Below are 20,974 nucleotides of genomic sequence, written 5' to 3'. Positions count from 1 at the left end.
AAACTAAACAATTACTTGTTTACTACATACAGATTTACTCCTAACAGGAAACAACTTGGTGGCGATGGATCTGTCATAATACATTTTATCGTGTATTATGATACGTTCTATTATGCTTTACTTGTTCAGATAGAAATTCATCCCATGCATGGTCGCATAAAACACAGTGTGTTTTCATGGATTAGCGTCACAGATAAAATAATAATTCCATAGTTACTTTAGATAGTTAAAATCGGCTGCACCATATCCAGCTAACGTTAGCATTAATATGCTGCTTATATGTTCCTGCATATTATAATAATCCACACAAATAATGCATGCTTTGATAATAAATCCTCTGAAAGGGGTCATTCTTTAAATTCTGATCTCAGTTTGGCTAAAAAAAAAAATTTAAATGCATGACTTTTACTTCTAAAGCCGCCTCTTCCCTCCATTGTATTGATAGTTGTGTAGCTGGATCCAGACAGACGTGCAGTTATGTTGAGAGTCTCTGGTGTGTATCCAGCACGGGGTTCAGTTCAGAGACTGTTTACTGTAGTGGTAGTTGTACGTTTCTTAGCGACTGCTCAATAATGCAAAACTCACTGCTACTCTGCTCTCCTCAAGTCTACGGCCTGCAGCAATCAGATGGACAGGGGTATTGTGTGTGTGTGTGTGTGTGTGTTTGTGTATGTGTGTGTGTGTGTGAGAGAGAGCGAGAGAGAGAGAGGATATGAACATGTGTGAGTCTGTGTGTCCGATGGAGCGTGAAGTGTGTATGAGTGAGTGTTTTTATGTGCATGCATGCATAAGGATGAGAGGAATTACATAAGACTGTCCTAGTTGTGTGTTTCCCTTGTTTTCTCCCCCTTTCCTACCGGACTCCCCCTCCTCCCTCCCCCGCTTCCCCCGCCCTCTCTCCATCTTTTCCTGTGTCTCGGCTTATATCTGCTGCAGTGTGTGACCATGCATTATGCAACCACATTTGAGGTGTGCTGGCGAGCGAACGGCGGCGTGCGCGTGAGAGAGAAGGTGCGAGTCGATGAGGAAAAAAGTGCAGGAGAGAATGAGAATGAAGAAGGTGGTGGTGGTGGTGGCAGGGAGGCGGGGTGGGGGGGTGTGGGGTGGGGGTTCCGCCGGAGCTTAATCCATTTGGCAGTGTACTGTGTCTGGCTTTCTGTTTGACTGCTCTTAAATCTCACGCCAGCTAGCCACATAAGTTTAACTTCCCTATAATCTGCGCTCTGATGCTCTGGAGGCGTGTCAGATCAAGGCCGGGTGTGCCGGAGCAGTGGGAGTTGAGAGACTCCACGCTGGTGACGGGCCTTTTGTCTCTCGGCCCCGTGTTAATCCCAGGTCAAGGCTATTAGTCCAATGATCAAAGAGGAGCGCAAGCAGAGCCGCAACATTGTCGCTGGCTGTTGTATCCAGCCGGGGACTTCGCATGCTATTTATGGCCCTGTAGGCGGGATTAGAAAAACACTGCTTTTACTTTTCTCCTACTTACCGCTCACTTCCTTTTCTGTTCCACTCTTTTTCAAATTAAAGCCCACAATGTTGATGCGGGCCTGTTTATGACATGAGCAGCTCTGGGTATCCCGTTACGTAATGTGTACACATTGACTAGAGCATGATATCATTTCATGAACAGAAAACTGGCTGTAATGTTCAAATAAGTGACCCAGAAAAGGATGGAAGTGGGTTTGTTTGCGTTGTATGTGAGTGAGTGAGCGAGCGACAGGACAAGGGAGAGAGAGAGAGAGCGAGCATCACATAGCCAGCTCACTGAAGAGTGTCCACCTTTTCTCTCGAACTGAATGAATCATGGGCTGCGAGCTACGGTGTGTGTGTTCATCATAGAGTACAGTATGTGTGTGTGTATGTTTGTGTGCATGCTGAAGATCTCCTCTGTTCATTTCGTAACTATAATCCGGTAAAAGCTCATAAGGATTGAAATCAGAAGATTATGTTTCGCTACACCGATCAGCCACAACATTAAAACCACTGACAGCAGAAGTAGATAACTTTGACCATCCTGTGACAATTAAGTGTTGTGCTGGGAATCTTTTGGACCTGGCATTCATTCATGTGGATGTTACTTAGACATGCACCATCCACCTAAACCAGACCAGGCACCCCCACCCCATAGCAATGATGGCGGCCATCCCCAGCAGGATGCAGCCTGACACAAGCACACACACAAAAATGGTTTAGGAACAACTCAAAAAACATGAAAAACAGCACAAGATGTTGACATGGCCTCCAAATTCTCTTGATCAGAAACTGTTCAAGTATCTATAGAAGCCCCTCACCTCAACCCATATTACCCAAAGGCCCCCCACTAACAACATTCTGTTGCCAGACACCATAGGACACCCTCAGAAGACCCATGTCCACTCTCTGAAGAGTCACAACTGTTTTGGAGGCACAAGGGAGACCTACACAATATTAGGAAGGTGGTTATAATGTTATGCCTGATCGGTGTATGTGTGCTAAGTGCTATGAGGCTTGAGTCAGCTCAAGATTAGATGGCAGAGATGTTGTAGATGATAAATTTGTTCGCATGAGTGATCTATCAGACAAATAGCCCGGAAAACAGTCAAGGTTTATTTAGAATAAAAGCAAGGTGAAGCAGTTCTTTTCATCTGACACATTTGCCTGGATACACTCAAACGGGGTGATATGTATTAGGAGGATAAGTGCGGTGTCAAACAAATTACAGCCACTCTGAGTGTCTGGTTTTGTTTAGTTGACGCGAAGGCAACAAATGAAACCTGTGCGCTGTAATTTAGATGTTAGAAAATGTCATCTGGGCACCCCGGGCTGGCTAGTATCGGTGATGTGTAGCCCTGTCTGTGACGGTGTCTTGTGGGCATGCCCGCGGACAGGCTGTGACAGGAAACAGTTTGTGTGCTAGAGTGATGGAAGTAGCGATGTGGAACAATCTGATGAAATGATGTCTGTTTCACCTCCTCCAGCTAGGTCACAGCATCCCTTGCGGAACAAAACCAATCTCAATAACTTTCTGTCTTTCTCTCCCCCCCCCCACCTCTTTTTTTTTTTATTTCTCTGCTCTCTTTCCTCCAACGCCACCTCCAGTGCAAGACCTTAGCAGGGATATGTGACCACATCATTTCTCTGTCATCTGACTCTCTGGTCTCTCAGTCTGCCCACCTGGAGGTGGTCCATCTTACCAGCATCATGCCCAGTGAAGGGCTGGTAAGGACACGGCTGAGGATTCAAACACATACAAACATAGAACCCAAGACACTTTTAAACCTGCACAAACCGACACGTTAATACACATTTTTATAACAGATTAAACTGGTATTTGTAATGTGGAAGGGAAGTACCAGCCAACTCTATGACCCTTTTAGCATTTTTTAGCTCATCGTTTTGGTTTTCTGGCCTAACAAAACTCTGTTCTCCTCGACCTTATTTCTAGCTGAAACAGGATATCCACTTCCTTCAGGCAACTTCCACTGTAATCTACTTGATTAAGAAACCAAAATAGCAACAGAGTGATGCACGCTAATATGGCTCTTTGTCTCCTGGGTGTGTGAAGAAGTAACTGTTTGCTATCAAGTTTACCACATCAACTTTGGTGTTGACTGGTGTTGTTGAACCAACATATTCTAGGATAAATCCTAAAATATGTCCCTCAAATACTATTATTTGTATTAAATATTTGGGCTACTTTTAAAAAAGAAATAATGACTATAATTTAGTTATATAACTTAAAGGGGAACTACTGTTTTTTACAACCTGGACCTTATTTCTGGCATAAAATACGATTGTTTACTCACCCATATAACTTTTGTGTAATTTGTATTCCTTCGGGAGATTATTAGATCTGCGTATATCCATGTAGTGGGAGTGACTGGGGCACCGAAGCGCAGCCTCTAAATAACGCATTATCTGCTGTGAAACTACAGACCCCGGATGATGTCTTCTGACCTGGATGATGTCATCTCTGAGCGCCGCGCACACCCGCGACAGTCGGCTTGTTTACCTGTAATTTGTTACTGCTATGGTTTGTCCACAACCTCAGAATCGGAAAAATATTCAGCCATGTAGGTCAATCTACAGACCCTGGATGATGATAACCGCTAACTCCGGACTCAACGGGGAATAGCACTAGTGTATCATAACAACATATTGGTGAAATGAACGAGTTTCACGGCAGATAATGCGTTATTTAGAGGCTGTGTTTCGGTGCCCCAGTCACACCCACTACATGTATATACGCAGATCTAAATATCTCCCAAAGGAATACAAATTACACAAAAGTTATATGGGTGAGTAAACGCAAGTATTTTATGCCAGAAATAATGTCCAGGTTGTAAAAAACAGTAGTTCCCCTTTAAAGAAACAATCTCCATCACTTCCGTCCTAGTTGATTTGGCCACACGTGTAGTTACCGGTGGTAAGAGCAAATGTGGTTCAATATTACAAGTTACGAAGTTCAGTCAGTACTTTTAATAAAGTCACTCGATAATAGGCCTTTTTCCATCATTCTGCTTTCATGCTGCACACGGCATTAGTTTGCAAACTGCAGGACATAGTGACAGGAGTTTGTTACCTAGTTGAGAGGTTGGTGGCGTGCGGCCTGTCACCTGCAGCTCTTCACCTAACAGCTCACTGTGACTGCTCCTTCTTCTTCCATTACTCCCTGCCAATTTTTGTACGGATCTTCTGTAAAATAAAATAAAAATAAAATGAAGACTTGTATTTTGCTATTCAAATTTTGAAGCTCCAGCCATCGCAATGCTTTCATCAATGCATGGGACATGGGACTCAGTCACCAGTGAATTCCCTCATCTAGGCACAGATTTAACAAATATTAATATAAAAAAACATTATTAAAGACATTATTTGATAGAGATTGCAACTTTATTTGAATGTAAATGAATCCACATCCAGGTTCATCGTTAAAGCACTTTACCAATGCATTGTTGTCTTGAATTATGCCTATAGCGGGGTTGAGTTTCCATAGTAGTAAATTAGTCAGCCCTCTCTACCAGCATTGTGAAAACACTAAAACTTTAGCAAGTAGAGCTCTAGTAAAGTTCAAAGACATGAAGTAGGATAAGGAAGAGTGACGGTCTTGTTTGACCAACACCTACATGTTAGTTAAATTGTCACCCATCTATAGGTTAAGTCTCAGTGTCAGGTCTGAAGCCATTGTTTTTGTGACCAAAGTCTACGTAAAGTCACTGTGGTCCACACGTACAGAAATGCAGACGGATGCTCTATGCAATATACTGTACATATATTTGTATTTATCTGTGTACTCTCTGCCTGTGTGTGCTTGTGTTTCAGGGGATGTATATCAAATCAACATACGATGGGCTCCACGTTATCACCGGAACTACGGAGAATGTGAGTTTTTGCTACTCTCCGTAGCTTGACACACAATCCACAATTTATGGTCTCATATTCCCGTATGACAATGAATCCACTGCCTCAGACTCTCCTTAACTTGCTCCCATTGTCCCTTTCTGTCCTCTAATTCTTGCCTCTGCAGTCTCCGGCAGACCAGTGCAAGAAGATCCACGCAGGGGATGAGGTGATCCAAGTCAACCACCAGACCGTGGTGAGTCAAAAAGCTGTCAAATCCAACACTGTAGTCAGAAGGAATCACAGGGGATGTGCTTTCCATGTATTTCCACTGTGAATGCATACAGCAGATTGTCTTTTTGTACTCCATTCTGGGCTGGGCTGACGGGGTTTCAAGGTACACGGTGTCTGCCACCTCCACCACCACCAGCTCCACCGCCCCTGCCACCATGGTGCTTCCTGTCTTGAGTCGCTATGTAGGCTAATTACACGTGCTGCGGAAACAGATTACAGGACGATTGTTACAAGACCTTTGTTCAGTCCAGTGTGATTGTCAGCTCACTCTTTCTGGAATTTGTTCCCATTGTCGCAACAAAGCCCCGAAGGAGGCGTCTGCTTTGAAATGTGAACCCATGTTCCACTTTCAGACTTGAATACTCTGCCTTCAACCCGTCACATCAGAGGGGGAAGCACAAAAATGGGCGGCCATTTTAAAAGGAACGGTGCCTTGCGAGGGCATGTGATTGAGCGCGCTCGTCTATCGCCCGCGCTGTCAGCTCTGGCACAAACAATTTGTTACAGCGTTTATTTGAGGGAAAAAGAGTTAGTGTCTGTGTGTAGACGTCTCTTATGTGCTTCTTCTGCAAGTATTCCCCTCACGTCTCGATAGGTGCTGCTCATGCGAAAGCATGCATGAAGGAAGCGCTGGGGAGCGGCGTTGATTGACGCATGAGGGAGGTGTGCGTTATCTCTCTCTCTTCCTCCCGCGGGGTGACAGCGCAGATCGCACCCAGCCAGGCTCTCAGCGCCAACCCTTCATTACTCCCTCAGCTAGACCCTCACCACTCTGATCCTTCACTCTGGGGGAGAGATAAGCAGGGGGAAGCAGAGGTGTGCGCTTACAGTGAGGAAAGGGGGCTGAAGCAGTCAGGGGAGGCAGAGATGAGGCAGAGCTGGGAGAGCGGGGCAAAAAGGGAGGAGGAAGTTAAGAGGGACTCGGGGAGAGGAGGAAGCAGATAAAAGAAGAGGAGGGGGGAGAACAGCGGAGGGAAGTTTCGAGTCAACACAGCTCTTCGCTCAATCCCAAACTGAGCTGCTGAGAGGAAAAGATGGATACACGCAGCATACAGCAAACTCCCTGTCAACATCCCAGATGATAACTTCATCTAGTCGGGCTCCGAATTCAAAAATTAGATCAGCGAACAAATTCTATTCCATTACAGGATCATTATGTAGGCCTGTCCCACGTATTTAGCAACAGCGCTGCCTTCATGTCTATGCATGAGCTTCGTTTGAGACCCGCTTCAAAACAGGACTTGCAGTTTTTAGCTCAGCTTCTCTTCTGAGGTAAAACGTGGAATTTGCTCAAATAACAAACTGAATGTTTGAAGAGGCAACATAATTACGTGGAGGTAATAGCATCTGGGAAAATAATGAAGACCCCTGGGATTTGAAAAGGCTCTCCAGCAGCAGTTTACGCTCTATTATTATTTTGGTACGTCTCTCCCTGTTTCCCTTTGGTCTCCGCGTATTTGCATAACAGAGCGGCCCTAAGCTGGGCCGGATGAGGCTGGCTTTGTTTTTTTGCTGTTAATGTACTCTTGTCTGCTGACCACCATTGCGGCGCTTCAAACAACAGTTGAAAAGTTCAGCTTGATTAAGGTCCAGGTCCGTTCACCTTGAAGATCCCTCTGGCCCCGAAAAAACATGCTTATTCACTTTCTTACTGAGGGTTAGATGAGGAGATTGACACCAGCTTCTTATCTATCCGTTCAACTTGAAACTATAGTCAGGAGAGGATTAGCTTAGTTTAGCATGGAGATCGGAGGCAAGGGGGGGGTGGATGAATCTTGCCTCAACAAACAAGATATCACATGTTAATTAGTAAGTTTTAGAGGTGCTGCTAGGACGATTTGGGCGACTTGTTTCTTCCCTGCTCCAAGTCTTTATGCTAAGTAAGCAAATTATTGTTTGGTTGTGGCTTTGTACTGAATGTACGGAGAGAGGTTTCATCTAACTCGTAACAAGAATGCACAGAAATCCTTTGGGCAAGATCACAAATCTGGTCAGAGATTCCAGTACTTCAGTTTGATACCTATAGCTATCTCCGTGACTTGGACATGAATTGCATTTGAACAGTCTGAATTGGTGACTCACATCACAAATACAGTTGCAATCAAAATAAAAGAACAAATGGCTCAACACAACCAATATTACAAGTGGTTTCTCCAAATTTAACACAAAATGCCACTTTTAATAACTACTGCCGTCTCAAGCACACTGCTGACCCAAAATCACAAGAAAGATCGGCTCCAATTTGCTCAAAACTATTTAAATAAGCCAAAGAGTTTTTGGGATTCTGTACTGCGGAGCGATGAAAACAAAACTTTTTGGGCCTATGGATCAGCTGTATGCGTTGAGGAGGAAGAATGAAGCATACGCTGAAAACAATACCCGGCCTACGGTGAAGCATGGCGGTGGCTCAGTGATGCTCTGGGGCTGCTTTGGTTCCTCTGGCACTAGAAACCACGTGGACGGCAAGATGGAGTCAATCAAGTATCAGGAAATCCTGAGAAAATGTCATGCCGTCTAAAAGGAAGCTGAAGCTTGGGCATCATTGGACCTTTCAACAGAACAATGATCACAAGCATACCTCAAAGTCCACCAAGGCTTGGTGTCAGAGGAAGTGCTGGAAGATACTAGAGTGGCCATCACAGTCACCTGACTTGAACCCCGTTGAAGATCTCTGGTGGGATTTGAAAAAGGCGGACGCAGCACGCAAACCCAAGAATATTAGTGAACTGGAGGCCTTTGAGGCCCATGAGGAATGGGCTAAGATTCCCCAGGAATGCTGCTAGAAGCCGGTGTCTGGCTATACATCATATTTGCAGCAGGTCATAACAGCAAAAGGGTCTTCTACTCAGTATTAAGATGCTTGTCATGAAGGGGTTGAATCATTTCAAGACGGCAGTAGTCATTAAAAGTGGCATTTTGAGTGGAATTTGGAGAAACCACTTGTAATATCGGTTGTGTTGAGCTATTTAAGTTGTTCTTGCTTGATTTGTTTATTGCAAACAGCTGCTAGTTTGTACACTTTGCCAATAAACCTAATTTGCATTGAGGTTTGAGTAATTTTGATTACAACTGTACATGACTGGGTCTGGGACAGTGGTGACTTTCTTCGAATAAAGCTCTTGTTGTAGCTGAACGCTGACTGAACTCAGAACTCTGTGAACTCTCCGAGTCGCGCCAAAGAGGACAGGAAACGGGCCGACCCCAGGCTGGCACAGGCTGGTCATCATTATGTCAGGAATAAGGTCAGAGCAGTTCTGTCTGTCTGTTCGTGGGTGTGTGTGTGTGGTGGTCTCTGCGGACACTTCCCGCCGCTGCAACCAGTGTAGCCAATCAATGACCTGACGAGCGCTGCGAGCTCTGGAGACAGGCTGGCCGGAACCACGAAGAAACACTGCAGTCAGCACTCCTCTTTTAGCCTTTTAGCATATTTCTTTTCCTTAGAACTTAAAGTGGCAATCTTGAGTTGGGGACGCTTGTAGATACTGGTGGTAGCAGCGAACATGGTTTAATACGATAGGTCACAGGATTTTGTGGGCAGCAAAACTTTTATCGTGACAATAACCTGCCTTTTCCCATCACTCTGTGAGCAAACTTGATCTGATTTTGTGCTGAATGAGGTATACGCGTATGAATAGCCGAGAAAGGAGTTGGTTACCTTGCTGAGAAGTTGGCGGCGTGCAGCCCGTCGCCTGCAGTCCTTCGTCCGACAGCTCGCTGTGGCTGCTCATTCTTTTTCCATTACTTTCCGCAACATTTCCAGCTGAGTTGCTGTCAAGAAAGTGCGGAAAATGGCCGTTGTTTTGTAGATGCACGAGTAAGTGCTGCTCAAATACATTTCCCTGTGACTATTTTATAATAAAAGCCAACTTGTGTTGACATGTGAAGCTGCAGCTGTAAGAAATGTTAGGACTGCATGAGCAGTGATCTGACTTAGCATTCTTCATTCATATCCTGTTTATAAACATGACTTTAGTGAGGAATGTCGCCACAGACACCCAGTTTATTCGAATCAAAATGTATAAATAGTCATCAGTGGACCATATGTTGCCTCATTCAGCAATACCTTTCCTGACTGAGCTCCCCTTGTCTTTTTTCTTTCAACACACACTTGCAAACATAACCCCCTTTTCAGACTACTGGTCCCAGGTCACAGTCAGTGTCCTGCTGTATTGGTAGCTACAGAGTTTGACATTTAAACGCTCAATGTCGCAATCCTCAGATGTTTACTAGAGGTGGGCCTGATGCACAGCGGCCGAATAGATTTCATGCTGCGGCTTCCTCCGTCTTTAGCAGCGTCCTCGACATCCAATTAATCATATCAGAAGATCAAAATTCTGTGGCAACGTATATCCTCTCACAGAGCACGTACAAATCTCTCTCTTTTTTTTTTGCTTGTGGCTTAGATTCACATCGGAATGCACGTTTGCTGATGATGACATAATTTTTGGAGATTACCTAAATCCTCTCTGGGAGCACTGGTGCTTTTAAAGGGATGAGAAATAATGTTATGACTGTTTAAATGTGTCATGCTGCTATAGAGCTTTAAAGTTGAATAGTGTCACATTCCATCAAATTTTGCAGGCTCGCTTGAGATGCACACCGAGAGGAGTTTCTCGTTTTTGTTCCCTCCGGTTATATCAGTGAGCGCTAGACTATAAATACTTCTCAGTGTGACACAGTAGAGTGCACGATGCGGTGTACAATTACTCCAAAACTGAAGCTTTCAGAACAACACAAAAGTCAAATGAGCATCTCTTTGAGCTAAAACTGCTTCATTCTAACCATTGTAAAGGTAGCGTGTTGTATTTGACTGCATTCATTTTAGATAAGGGTAAAAAATAAATGATAACTGCTACGAAGAATGACATACACCAATCAGCCACAACATTATGTTATGTTCATAATATTGTGTAGGTCTCCCTTGTGCCTCCAAAACAGCTCTGACTCATCAGAGAATGGACATGGGTGTGCCTGGCTCCTATGGGTGGAGGAGTGGGGCCTCCTTGGATCATCCCACAGATACTTGATCAGTTTGGGATCTAGTGAATTTGGAGGCCAGGTCAACACCTTGTTCATGTTTTTTTTAGTTGTTCCCAAACCGTTTTTGTGTGTGTGCCTGTGTCAGGCTGCACCCTGCTGGGGATGGCTGCTGCCATCAAGGAGTGTCATTGCTATGGGGTGGGGGTGCCTGGTCTGGTCTAGATGGGTGCTACATGTCTAAGTAACATCCACACGAATGAATGCCAGGTCCAAAAGTTTCCCAGCAGAACACTGAATTGCCCTGATAGTGGTTTTAGTGTTTTGTGTGAAAACTGAACTGAAGGGTATTAAAAAAATTAGGTGAAGATAGCATTTAATTACAGGGAACAGTTTCACCGCCTGTTCACAAGTTGTTAAAAGTGTTTTCGGTCCAGGCCAGAAAATGTAACAGCAGCCATAAATATATTTAGTATAAACAGCTGATATATTGTCATCAATGCAACAGCTTGTGGAACGTCTTCTGTTGCTCGGGGGTCGAGACAGTGACCATGAATAGGAAATTAGAGTCACGCTGGGTCCTTTGATGCGTCTTTCCCTCATTTCTCTACTATTTCAGAATTTCACTAACAGATAATACGGCCAAAAATAAATTAATAATAGCATGGACGGTTTTAGTAGTGTGTGGTGGTGGTGGGTGGCAATAGTTAAAATTAGGTGAAATATTAACTCTTGCTGTGTGTGGTGGTTTTCCTCAGTAGATCTGCTTGATATGCAGTGCATTGTTCACCACAAGTGTGTTTAGTTGCCTACAGCAGCTGTTTTGGTAGCCTGTTATGTGTGCTCCTCAGGTGGGCTGGCAGCTGAAGAACCTGGTGAACGCCCTGAGAGAGGACCCATGCGGAGTCATCCTCACGCTGAAGAAAAGGCCCCAGAACACCCTGAGCTCCACACCTGCTCTGCTCAGGAACGTGCGCTGGAAACCACTGGGCCTTCAGGTAAAATCCTACCAACACTTTCACTCCTCAAACGCTGACCTTCGCTAAACCGACTCAGTGACATTCTGATCTGTGGCTTAAATCCGAACAAGCGTGCCAGAAACTGATATTTGCACCTCAAGGCGCCCCCCCTCGTCATAACCGTACAGTTCTATCTACACACGTTGTGCAGATTGTGTCTCTGTCTGTGACTCACCCTCAGCTCATGTTTTCACTGCCCACACTCTTCTCCTGCTGGCTTTTTAAACAAATATTTTCACCTTGACCTTGCATCAATCCTCCCGTTAAGCGTTCAACAAATCTCTTATTTTTACTGCCTGCCACACTGCTGGCACAGTTCGAAGCCATTCACAAATGTGCCAGTTGCTGAACCCCCATCTGAAGAGAATTTATGCGCAACAAAAGTAGATTTTTTTTTTTGGATTTTTTTTTTTTTAGACAGCGATAACTCAAAATTGTGAGGAGTGAAGGCGAGAAACAAGCTAATTTAATCTGCACTTCAGCCTCGTGTGAGTGATTTAAAGGGTATAATACAGCCTGAAATGTCTGCTCAGGAGGTAAAGTACAGGGCAGTGCACACTCCCACTCACTGGGACTTGACCAACCTTTGTTCCAAATAACATTTCAGTTTCAAAAGACAGTAAATGTTTAATGTGCTGTAAACCTAAAAAAGGTGGATGGCTTGTTGGAAGGTTTACAACTGAGAGCGGCTGGACATAGTTCGCACATTTTCTAAGTATGTTACTCACAGCCCAGAAATATCGCTCCATGATTTTTGGTGCACAGAAGGAACAAGCTGATGGACGGAGGGGTGCTTCCTGAGTGTTTGTGAAGCGCCGACTTCCTCGTCAGAGTCTTGTGTTGCGTATTGGCTGCTATTTTTAACTTTGCGTCAGGCTAATTCATTTACATGCTACATGCGTGCTTTTATCTCAGTTCAGTGCTCAGGTGCTCTTTGGCTTTTTCTCTTTTTTTTGATTTCTTTTATTCCCTCCTCCTGCATGTCGCTCCCCTGTTATTTTCACTCAGCTTCTATATATCTGGAGGCATATACATGCAACATTTAGCAGCATATATATATATATATATATATATATTTATATATTTATATATCCAAGTATACGGACATGAGAAAGACTGAGCTATACAGAGCTTTATAGAGTTAGGTCCTTACATGTTTGGACACTGACGCATTTTTTGATATTTTGTCTGTTCATCAAAACGCACTATAGCTACAGTTATATAATACATATAAACTGCAGACTGTCAGCTGTAATTAGAGGGTATTTATATCGCATCCTTCAGCGTTTTCTCATGTTTGGAAAGATCAGCGGTTCAATTAGTTGTGGCTGGGATTCTTTTTTTAAGGGAGATCTGTATCTATAGCTCGGGGAGGTTGTCTGACTTTATAGTCCATATTATTTCATACACAAAACGCAATAATAAATCGATCTACAGCGTAAATATAAGGGTGGGACCTGACACACACAAAATCTCTACATATCAAGCTAAAATATTACATACGACCCAGATGATATTTCATTTGACAAGATCTGCATCTTAATTACATATATTTTTCTCCCTCTCTCTCTCAAATACACACATAGCTCATTCTGCTCTGGTCCTGGCTCAGCCGGCTGCAGCATTTCATCCTGACCATCGTTACAGTATCTGCACCGGCTATGCCGTCTGTGGTCTCTTGGCAACAGGTTCATGCCGACATTAAGCTGCGTGACAAAAGAGAAAGCAATTTCATTTTTGATCCATATGTATCGTGTATGTGTTTTGTTCCCCGAGTGTGTTTGCACTACAGTTTGTTTCTTCATATGGTCAATAAAGCCAGCTTATCGCTGAACTGAACCGAAGGGAGACAGAAACTTTACTCGGGCTGGCTGTCAGTTCACTGTGGGGTAATTTTTGGAGCTATCCGGCTTATTTTCTGTCACATCAGAATCACGACAGAATCCGATACGTTGTGTAATGCCCACACTCTGAGATTTGTCTTGAGATTTCTTCTTGAAGTAGCCCGGATATACTGGAGTGTTCCATCTTTCAACACTGTGCAACCCTTAGCAACTTCAGATACTGCAACTCAATTTCCGCTCTCTAACAGTCTGTGTTGCTTTGCTATAAACTCCTCCTATTTCTGGCCAAAAGTATTCAGGGCTGTAGCCCCCAGTGCTCCACAGTCACTCTTTTTTTTCAGGAGCTTAAAAGTGATTGAACTTGTTAACATGCTCATAAATAAAATGTTTCCATAAATTATTCCTAACCTATAATTATACTTAAATATATCATCCAGAATCCATTGAAACCCTGTAATTAAAACCGCAAAGTCAACTGCATCTTCATCACCATCTTTAACAAGCTATATGACTTGTTTCCAGGCTGCTTACTTGTTATTGTCCCTCTTTAGTTGCTACCAGGAACTTATTGTTACGTCTGCTGTGTGCAACAGCAGAGGATTATGGGAATTCTACCCTGATGGACTACTAAGATGCAAAAACGCGCCGTGAGCCCCCCTATCAGAGCGCAGAGATATCTGGGGGAGAAGAGAAGAAAGGAGTGTTTTAGTTTTTGTTCTCTCTCAAAAAGACTGGAGCTCTTAATTATTCATAAGCAACTACAGGCAGCTCCACTGGCTCTGAAACAAGAGCCGCTACTCAGCAAATACTGGAGATAATTCACTGAATCCAAAATATCTTGCTAAACAGCCTGTTTGTGAGTGTGAGTGTGTGTGTGGTGGGGAGGGTGGACGGCGGTTGCGCACGTTGCCAAGCACGGCCGTATGTGTGCTCGTCCATCTGTGTGTCGAGGCAAGCGTGCTTCTGTGCGCATTTGTGCCCAGAGTTGTTTTCTGTTATCTGTCTCGTTGCTCCTTTGAGAGGCGAAAGGAACTGGGTCACTGCACTCTGTGAGCCCGGTTCTGGATGCATACTGTACGTGAGCACTGAGAAAACAAACACACATAGAAAACACATGCGCACTCGTACCTCTAAGCCCTGTTTTGGAGGCTGAATAGCACGGCTGGGAAGTTTAGCTCAGATGTGGCAGACGTTCAGCTGGATTATGACTGAATCCGCAAAGGAAACAATTTATCTCTGGAAATTATCATGTGATCCCTCCATGGCAACCTCTTTTATTCTACTAAATAATAACACATCTCTCTGTGTGTGTGTGTGTGTGTGTGTGTGTGTGTGTGTGTTTGCATGTGTGTCTGTTTTGTCTACGGTGGGATGGCGTAAAAGCAATCTGATGTAATTACACTGACGCTGGCAATGATTTTAACTAAGACGATGAGGATTTGTCTAATGCAAAAAGTACAGTCATTTTATGTGTTACTGAAAGCCTCATCCATGTGCATCGTCCATGACCCCTCTTTCATAAATCTCCCACATGTTTAGACTTACTGTATAAATCATTACTCTTGGTAAACACCTGCTATTTTAGTCAATATGACGCATTGGCTGGTAATGCATTATAAATGGAGGTGAGGTCATTGCTTTTTTATAATTAAAGGCTATTTTTCTGGTCTGTTGTTGTTTTTTGGACAACATAAGAGCTTAAAAATTCAGCATTTCAAACATGAAGGCTTTTTTCACTGCAAAAGCAATAGCAAACAAAAGTCTCACTTGAAGGCCTATTTATTATGGACAGAGTCTGAGACTCAACTTTTTAAACTTTTAAGCACACAGACGAAAGTCAGAATTCTGACAGACAGGTGGGCAAGCCATCTCCCGGTGAAGATCATGTGATGCGACCAAAAGCTAAACTGCAGCTACTTAATGGACACTTCAGGTGTTGGCTCTTGTAAAGGTCAAGAATGAACTTTGAAGCTCAGTGAGGAATAAGTAGTGTAAGGATTGAAAGCAGAGCTGACTGGATACTGGCTGTGGTTTCATATTCAGTGCACAGATACAGTATGAGAGTGGAAATAATCTCCTTGCCTAAATCACGGCATTAAAACAAATAATTTCCTCAAATGTCACCGTGTTAATTTAAGACATCAATACATGTCGTATCCTTTCTGGGTCTAGTTTTATATGTTTGTCTGGATTAATTACAATGTGACCTGTAATAGGACCCGGGCCTCTGGACTGCGCTTTGACTTAATTACTTGATTGAACATCAGGTTAGATGTCACTGGTCGGTGAAGCTTTTCCCAGCTAAATTTTAACGTGTCTTAAACCAATTGTAACATCTCTTGATTTTAGGGGTTATAGTAAAAGGCGAAGTGGCTTAGAAATATTATATATTTAAGATACGATGCGAAACAATCTGATATGATAACATAACACAAAATAACATAAGCTTAGATCCATGCAGATTAGATGCATTATGATACAATACATGATACGATATGACACGATATGATACGATACGATGCGATATGATATAATACACAATGCATGATACGATATGATACAATAGGATACGACACAATATGATACAATACCATACGATACGATATACAATACATGATACGCTATGATACAATAGGATATGATACAATACACGATACGATACGATATACAATACATGATACGATATGATACAATACGATACGATACACAATACATGATACGATACGATACACAATGCATCATATGATATGATATGATACAATACGATACACAATACATGATACGATACGATACTTTTATTAATCCTGAAAAAAATTCTTGTGCCAGGGGATGCTTATAAAAGCACATAGCAGTCAACTCAACACAGTTGCAATACGCTTTTATAATAAGTAAGAAATATAAGCAAAATAAGCTGCATATAATTAAGCTGTTCAAGTTGAAAACCAGTGCCTGATGCAGCCACCAGACAAAAAAATACTTCTGCACGCAACAGGATAGTCCTATAACCAGTCAGTGCCTACCAGCGAATGATGTGACATATGCTTCTGGACAAATTGCACAATTTAAACCTTTTAAAGTGACAGACATGACATGTTTAATACATGGCTCAACACGAATGGGATCAAAATATTGTCTCCCAATCATTAACTACCATCTATTTTTCCCAAATATCTTCTTATAATGGTTGGTAGATGGTAAGAGATTTACACTTTTTGGTAAACCGTCTTCATATTGAAAAACTATTAATATAAACATGCACGTATGTGTGTCAGTGGGGCTCCATGTGCACATGTGCAGTCAGTGTGTTAGGAATATTGGCTCTGGGAGGCTTTGAGCAGTAGATTTTTAGGTAGTTTGGAGTGGACGCAGCGGGGGTCAAATGGTTTAAGTGCTGTTTTAACAGACTGGAATGTTGCCTGCTGTGGTAGATCCATCTCTCTCTACTTCTACCCCCAGCCTCCCCTCAACCCCCTTTTCCATGCAGGGAGCAGTGGGCTGTAATCACTAAATTACTGTTTTCACTCTCAGCTCCAGTCACTACACTGCACAGCTCCCCCGCCTCACTTTCTCCCTCTCTCTCCTGCACTGTTTTTCTCCGTCTCTCGCCCTCCTTGTCCTATTTCATTTACCCCCTTACCCACACACACACACACCCATCAGTCTCTTTCCGCCCCATCTTCGTTATTTATTTTGAAGCTGCCTTACTGTAAGCTGCCTTGATGAGAGGAAGACTGTGCAGGAGAAAGAGAGGAAGATAGAGACCCGGGGCCTGGGGTAAGAGGTAGAATATGAAATGACTCTGATTAATGCATTGCTGATGAAATGATGAAACACTGTGCTTCCGTAATGAGAACACTGCCCGCTTCGCCCATCACTCGGGTTCTGTTTATCCATTCTGTCCACACTCGCGTCTCCTCTCTCTAAAATGGAGCGCACTCCTCGGGCATACAGTAAAACAATCACTTTGTCAAAATCTGGGAACCTCTTCCTCGGGGAGAAATTTGGCGGCGTGAGCGAAGTGTTTGTCACCCCAGCTGTTCCGCCGGAGAACAAATAGAATTAGTTTGAAATTCAGTCTGAGTCGCTGCGACATCAGAGGCGAAGGCGCCCTGTCCTCACAGAGGTCCCGGTGACAAATGAATCCGTGCGTCCTTGAGTCGAGCAGAGGCAGGAGGCCACGCTAGCTCTCCCCCGTCCTCCCCTTCCCTCGTAGCCTAGGATGGAGTAAAGGAGGGAGGGGTGAGAAGAAGAGAAAGTGCAAGGAGAGCTTGGGAGAGGAGGGGTTGTCATGGGAACAGACACGGAGAGCCCTGTGTGAGTGAAGAGGCTTGAGACAAAATGATAGAATAGTGAAGCGACTGAACGTGGGAGATGCTGCACAGTCGGACCGGCATATAAAGAAAGACAACACGGACAACGGCAGCAGCTGTGGAAAAGGCTCTCTTGTTTGTGATTCAGTGTTGAAACGAATGCCAAGGAAGATATCACAAATAAAAGGTTCCATTGTTTTGTAACACCGTAAACTGTGTGCTTGGAAAAGACCTCCGTTTCTGCAGGTTGAGCTCCGAGATCCCTCACCATCCTCCAATAACAAGTCATTCAAAAGTCACCTTCATTCTCTCTGCTTTCTCACTTCAGCCCGTCCCCACCAGCCCCACCAGCACCTCCCCGACACCCGTTGGAACTTTGGGCATGTCCAAAATGGACGCCCCCAGCATGCAGGACGTCTACATCCTCTCTCCTGTCTCTGGCCTCTACAGCACCAGGTCAGACGCGCACACTTCTATTTAATGATGGTCATTATGTCGATTATTATGATCTCCTGATGACAGTGTTGATGACACCTCTGCTCTCCCCAGGGAGGAAATGGGCCTGATGTCATGTGACGACATCAGCCGCTACAGTGTGAGCTCTCAGTCTGGCTCCAAAGGTTCAGAGGCAGTCAGCTACTACCTGGACCAGGACAGCGGTCAGTACTTCTCCCTGCTGGAAGGAGACGTGCCCCCAGTGCCTGACTATGACAGGGGCCGCAATACGGGGGTACGCCGACGGGACAAGACCCCTACACATGGTAAGGTGGCAAACGCGGCCAGGCAGTTTGAAAAGGAGCAAGAATGGCTCTGGTCCTGTGTTTGTTTCCTAGAACGGCATGTGTTCTCCCATAGGTTCTCTCACTTTTTCTTTTCACCATTTCCTCCTTATGTGTTTGTTCATCACTCGCTTCACGGCTCTGCTTCCTCGTGTCTTTACCTGGCGCACACACATCCCAGAGAAAACCACAATCACGAACGGTCAGTCCAAACACACTGTCTCCAGCTCCCCGTCTGCCCCGCCACCTGTGTCCACCCCCCCACGTCAACGACAGCTTCCACAGCATCCTTCAGTGTACCTCCCCGTGAGTCTACCAGGGGACTGCTTCATGGCATGCAAGACGAGGGTCATGCAACTTCCTCAGAAGGCTAAATAAAGCCAGCCAGCCTCCTTTCACAATATGATATTTCTACTTTCATGAATATACATACAAACATAATTATCCTAAGAGCTTTAATGTGGAGTTCTGTTGCCCAGCTAAAAACTTCTGCCAACGTTTGTCCTGAATGCTGGCTGCAGAAGAATCTGATCATTAAAAAGGAACCGTTCAAACACGGAGCTATTTTAGAAACAAATGTCCCTTACAAGAAATTTATTTTTGATTTTGCCTAATGCAAACTTTAAATAACTAACAAACTGACGGTAATGTTAGATGACGGTGAAACATTTCTTTGCCAGATTAGTTTAAGAAGCTAGCCTGGCTACAATGAAGACTGACTCTCTAAAGTTTTTGTCGGGGGACTTTAGGACACATCTTTGGAGACCATGCACTGTAAAAAAAAAAAAAAAAAAGTCAGTGTCTTTTACAGTAAAGTGCCAGCAGCTCTGGTTGCCAGAAGTTTACTGTAAAAAATATGGTGTCAATGTAACGCATATTACAGCATGCCTTTTTGATAGCCGTTATGGTAAAATTATGTGTGTTTACGGTAACTTACTATAAAAAAATCAACGTATACCATAAAGATCTTTATTTACTTTAAATTTAAAAGGGCTCATATAAAGTTGTTTACGGTAATTTCATATAAAAACAAACAATAAAGCTGCTATACTATAAATGTCTTTACAGTAAATTATTATCAGCAAATATTCCGTAAAGCTAATTACAGCATATCTCGGTAAAGAAAAAAAACGGTTCAACTGTAAAACAAAATTTCGCTACTTTATTGAAAATTTCAGTTTTACAGTAAATTACCAGCAGCTGTGAAAAACGGTAAGGACGTCCATCACAAACAAAGTCGTCGTCCACAACCTCAGAATCGGAAAAATATTCAGCCATGTTGCAAAAAACTAGCAGTAGCAAATTACAGGTAAACAAGCCGACTGTCGCGGGTGCGCGAGGCGCTCAGAGATGACATCATCCAGGTCAGAAGTTAGTAGGTCAGTCTACAGACCCCGGATGATGATAACAAGTAACTCCGGACTCAACTGGGAATAGCACTAGCGTATCATAACAAAATATTGGTGAAATGAACGAGTTTCACGGCAGATAATGCGTTATTTAGAGGATGCGTTTCGGTGCCCCAGTCACTCCCACTATATACTCGGATCTAAATATCGTCCGAACATCTCCAAATGACACCAGAGTTATATGGGTGAGTAAACGATTGTATTTTATGCCAGAAAAAAAGTCCAGGTTGTAAAAAAACAGTAGTTCCCCTTTAAGATGTTTCACTTTTGAACACCAACATACACTGACGTTGCTATCCACGGAACTAATAAAATGCATCAGTCACTTCTGATGAACAAAAACATCAGACTCCAAACTAACAAAGAAATTTAATTTGCTATTACCTCTATAATGGACCCGAAATAGTTCACCCAAAGCACTAAACTGAGATTGTCATCATTGGCAGTTGTGTCACTTTTGAATCATTTGCAAAAGTAGCAGCGGTGGGCTTTCTCAAATTTCTGAAAGCACACACGATTCAGACACTCAAAATAAATGTCTGACAGTAAATAAACTGTAAAGAAGGTAATGCAAGAATGACAGAATGATAATGCGGTCATGTTTCAGGGTCACGCTTGACGCTCGCCTTGCAAGTCATAGTAGTCCCTCAAGAGTCCCTACCCCTCTACGAGCACACACACCTGTCCACCCCTCCCGCTGTCTCCCACGCTGTCTCTCCTCCGCGACACCCCACCTCCCGTCGCCTCCCCCACAGCCGACTCTCTGATTGATGATTGGTGCTTCCAGGTGACCTCAGACCAGTTTCCATGCCTCCCGAATATAACTGGATGGCCGAGGCCAAGGAACCCAGCATGGGCAAGAGAGGGAGCCGAGGTACACACACACAAACACCACACAAACCACAACACAGCACAACACAACAAGGCCCCCCACACACACTTTACAGGTCGTACTGGTGCCGTGCTTTGCTCCATACTCAGCTCGACACATTTCAGCTCATCTTCTGGTTATCCATGGTGGTG

The 20,974-nt window shown here is 43.8% G+C and overlaps 1 protein-coding gene across 1 annotated transcript in view; it reads left to right on the top strand.

Annotated features, from left to right (window-relative positions):
- Nucleotides 1-20,974, top strand: part of LOC311491965 (connector enhancer of kinase suppressor of ras 2) — a gene marked incomplete at its 5' end in the record, with an annotated part of 59,633 nt that overhangs the window by 22,659 nt on the left and 16,000 nt on the right. Inside the window, 7 exons of the mRNA XM_084550057.1 lie at nucleotides 3,079-3,198; nucleotides 5,302-5,361; nucleotides 5,507-5,575; nucleotides 11,442-11,588; nucleotides 18,092-18,219; nucleotides 18,313-18,524; nucleotides 20,739-20,825. Coding sequence (XP_084406183.1) covers nucleotides 3,079-3,198; nucleotides 5,302-5,361; nucleotides 5,507-5,575; nucleotides 11,442-11,588; nucleotides 18,092-18,219; nucleotides 18,313-18,524; nucleotides 20,739-20,825 — 823 coding nt within the window. The remainder of the gene's footprint in view (nucleotides 1-3,078; nucleotides 3,199-5,301; nucleotides 5,362-5,506; nucleotides 5,576-11,441; nucleotides 11,589-18,091; nucleotides 18,220-18,312; nucleotides 18,525-20,738; nucleotides 20,826-20,974) is intronic.

This window comes from Chelon labrosus (assembly GCF_963514085.1).
Source record: "Chelon labrosus genome assembly, chromosome: 8".
Taxonomy (NCBI): domain Eukaryota; kingdom Metazoa; phylum Chordata; class Actinopteri; order Mugiliformes; family Mugilidae; genus Chelon; species Chelon labrosus.
Note: the sequence above shows the minus strand (reverse complement) of the source record. Positions and strands in the feature narration are given on the sequence as shown.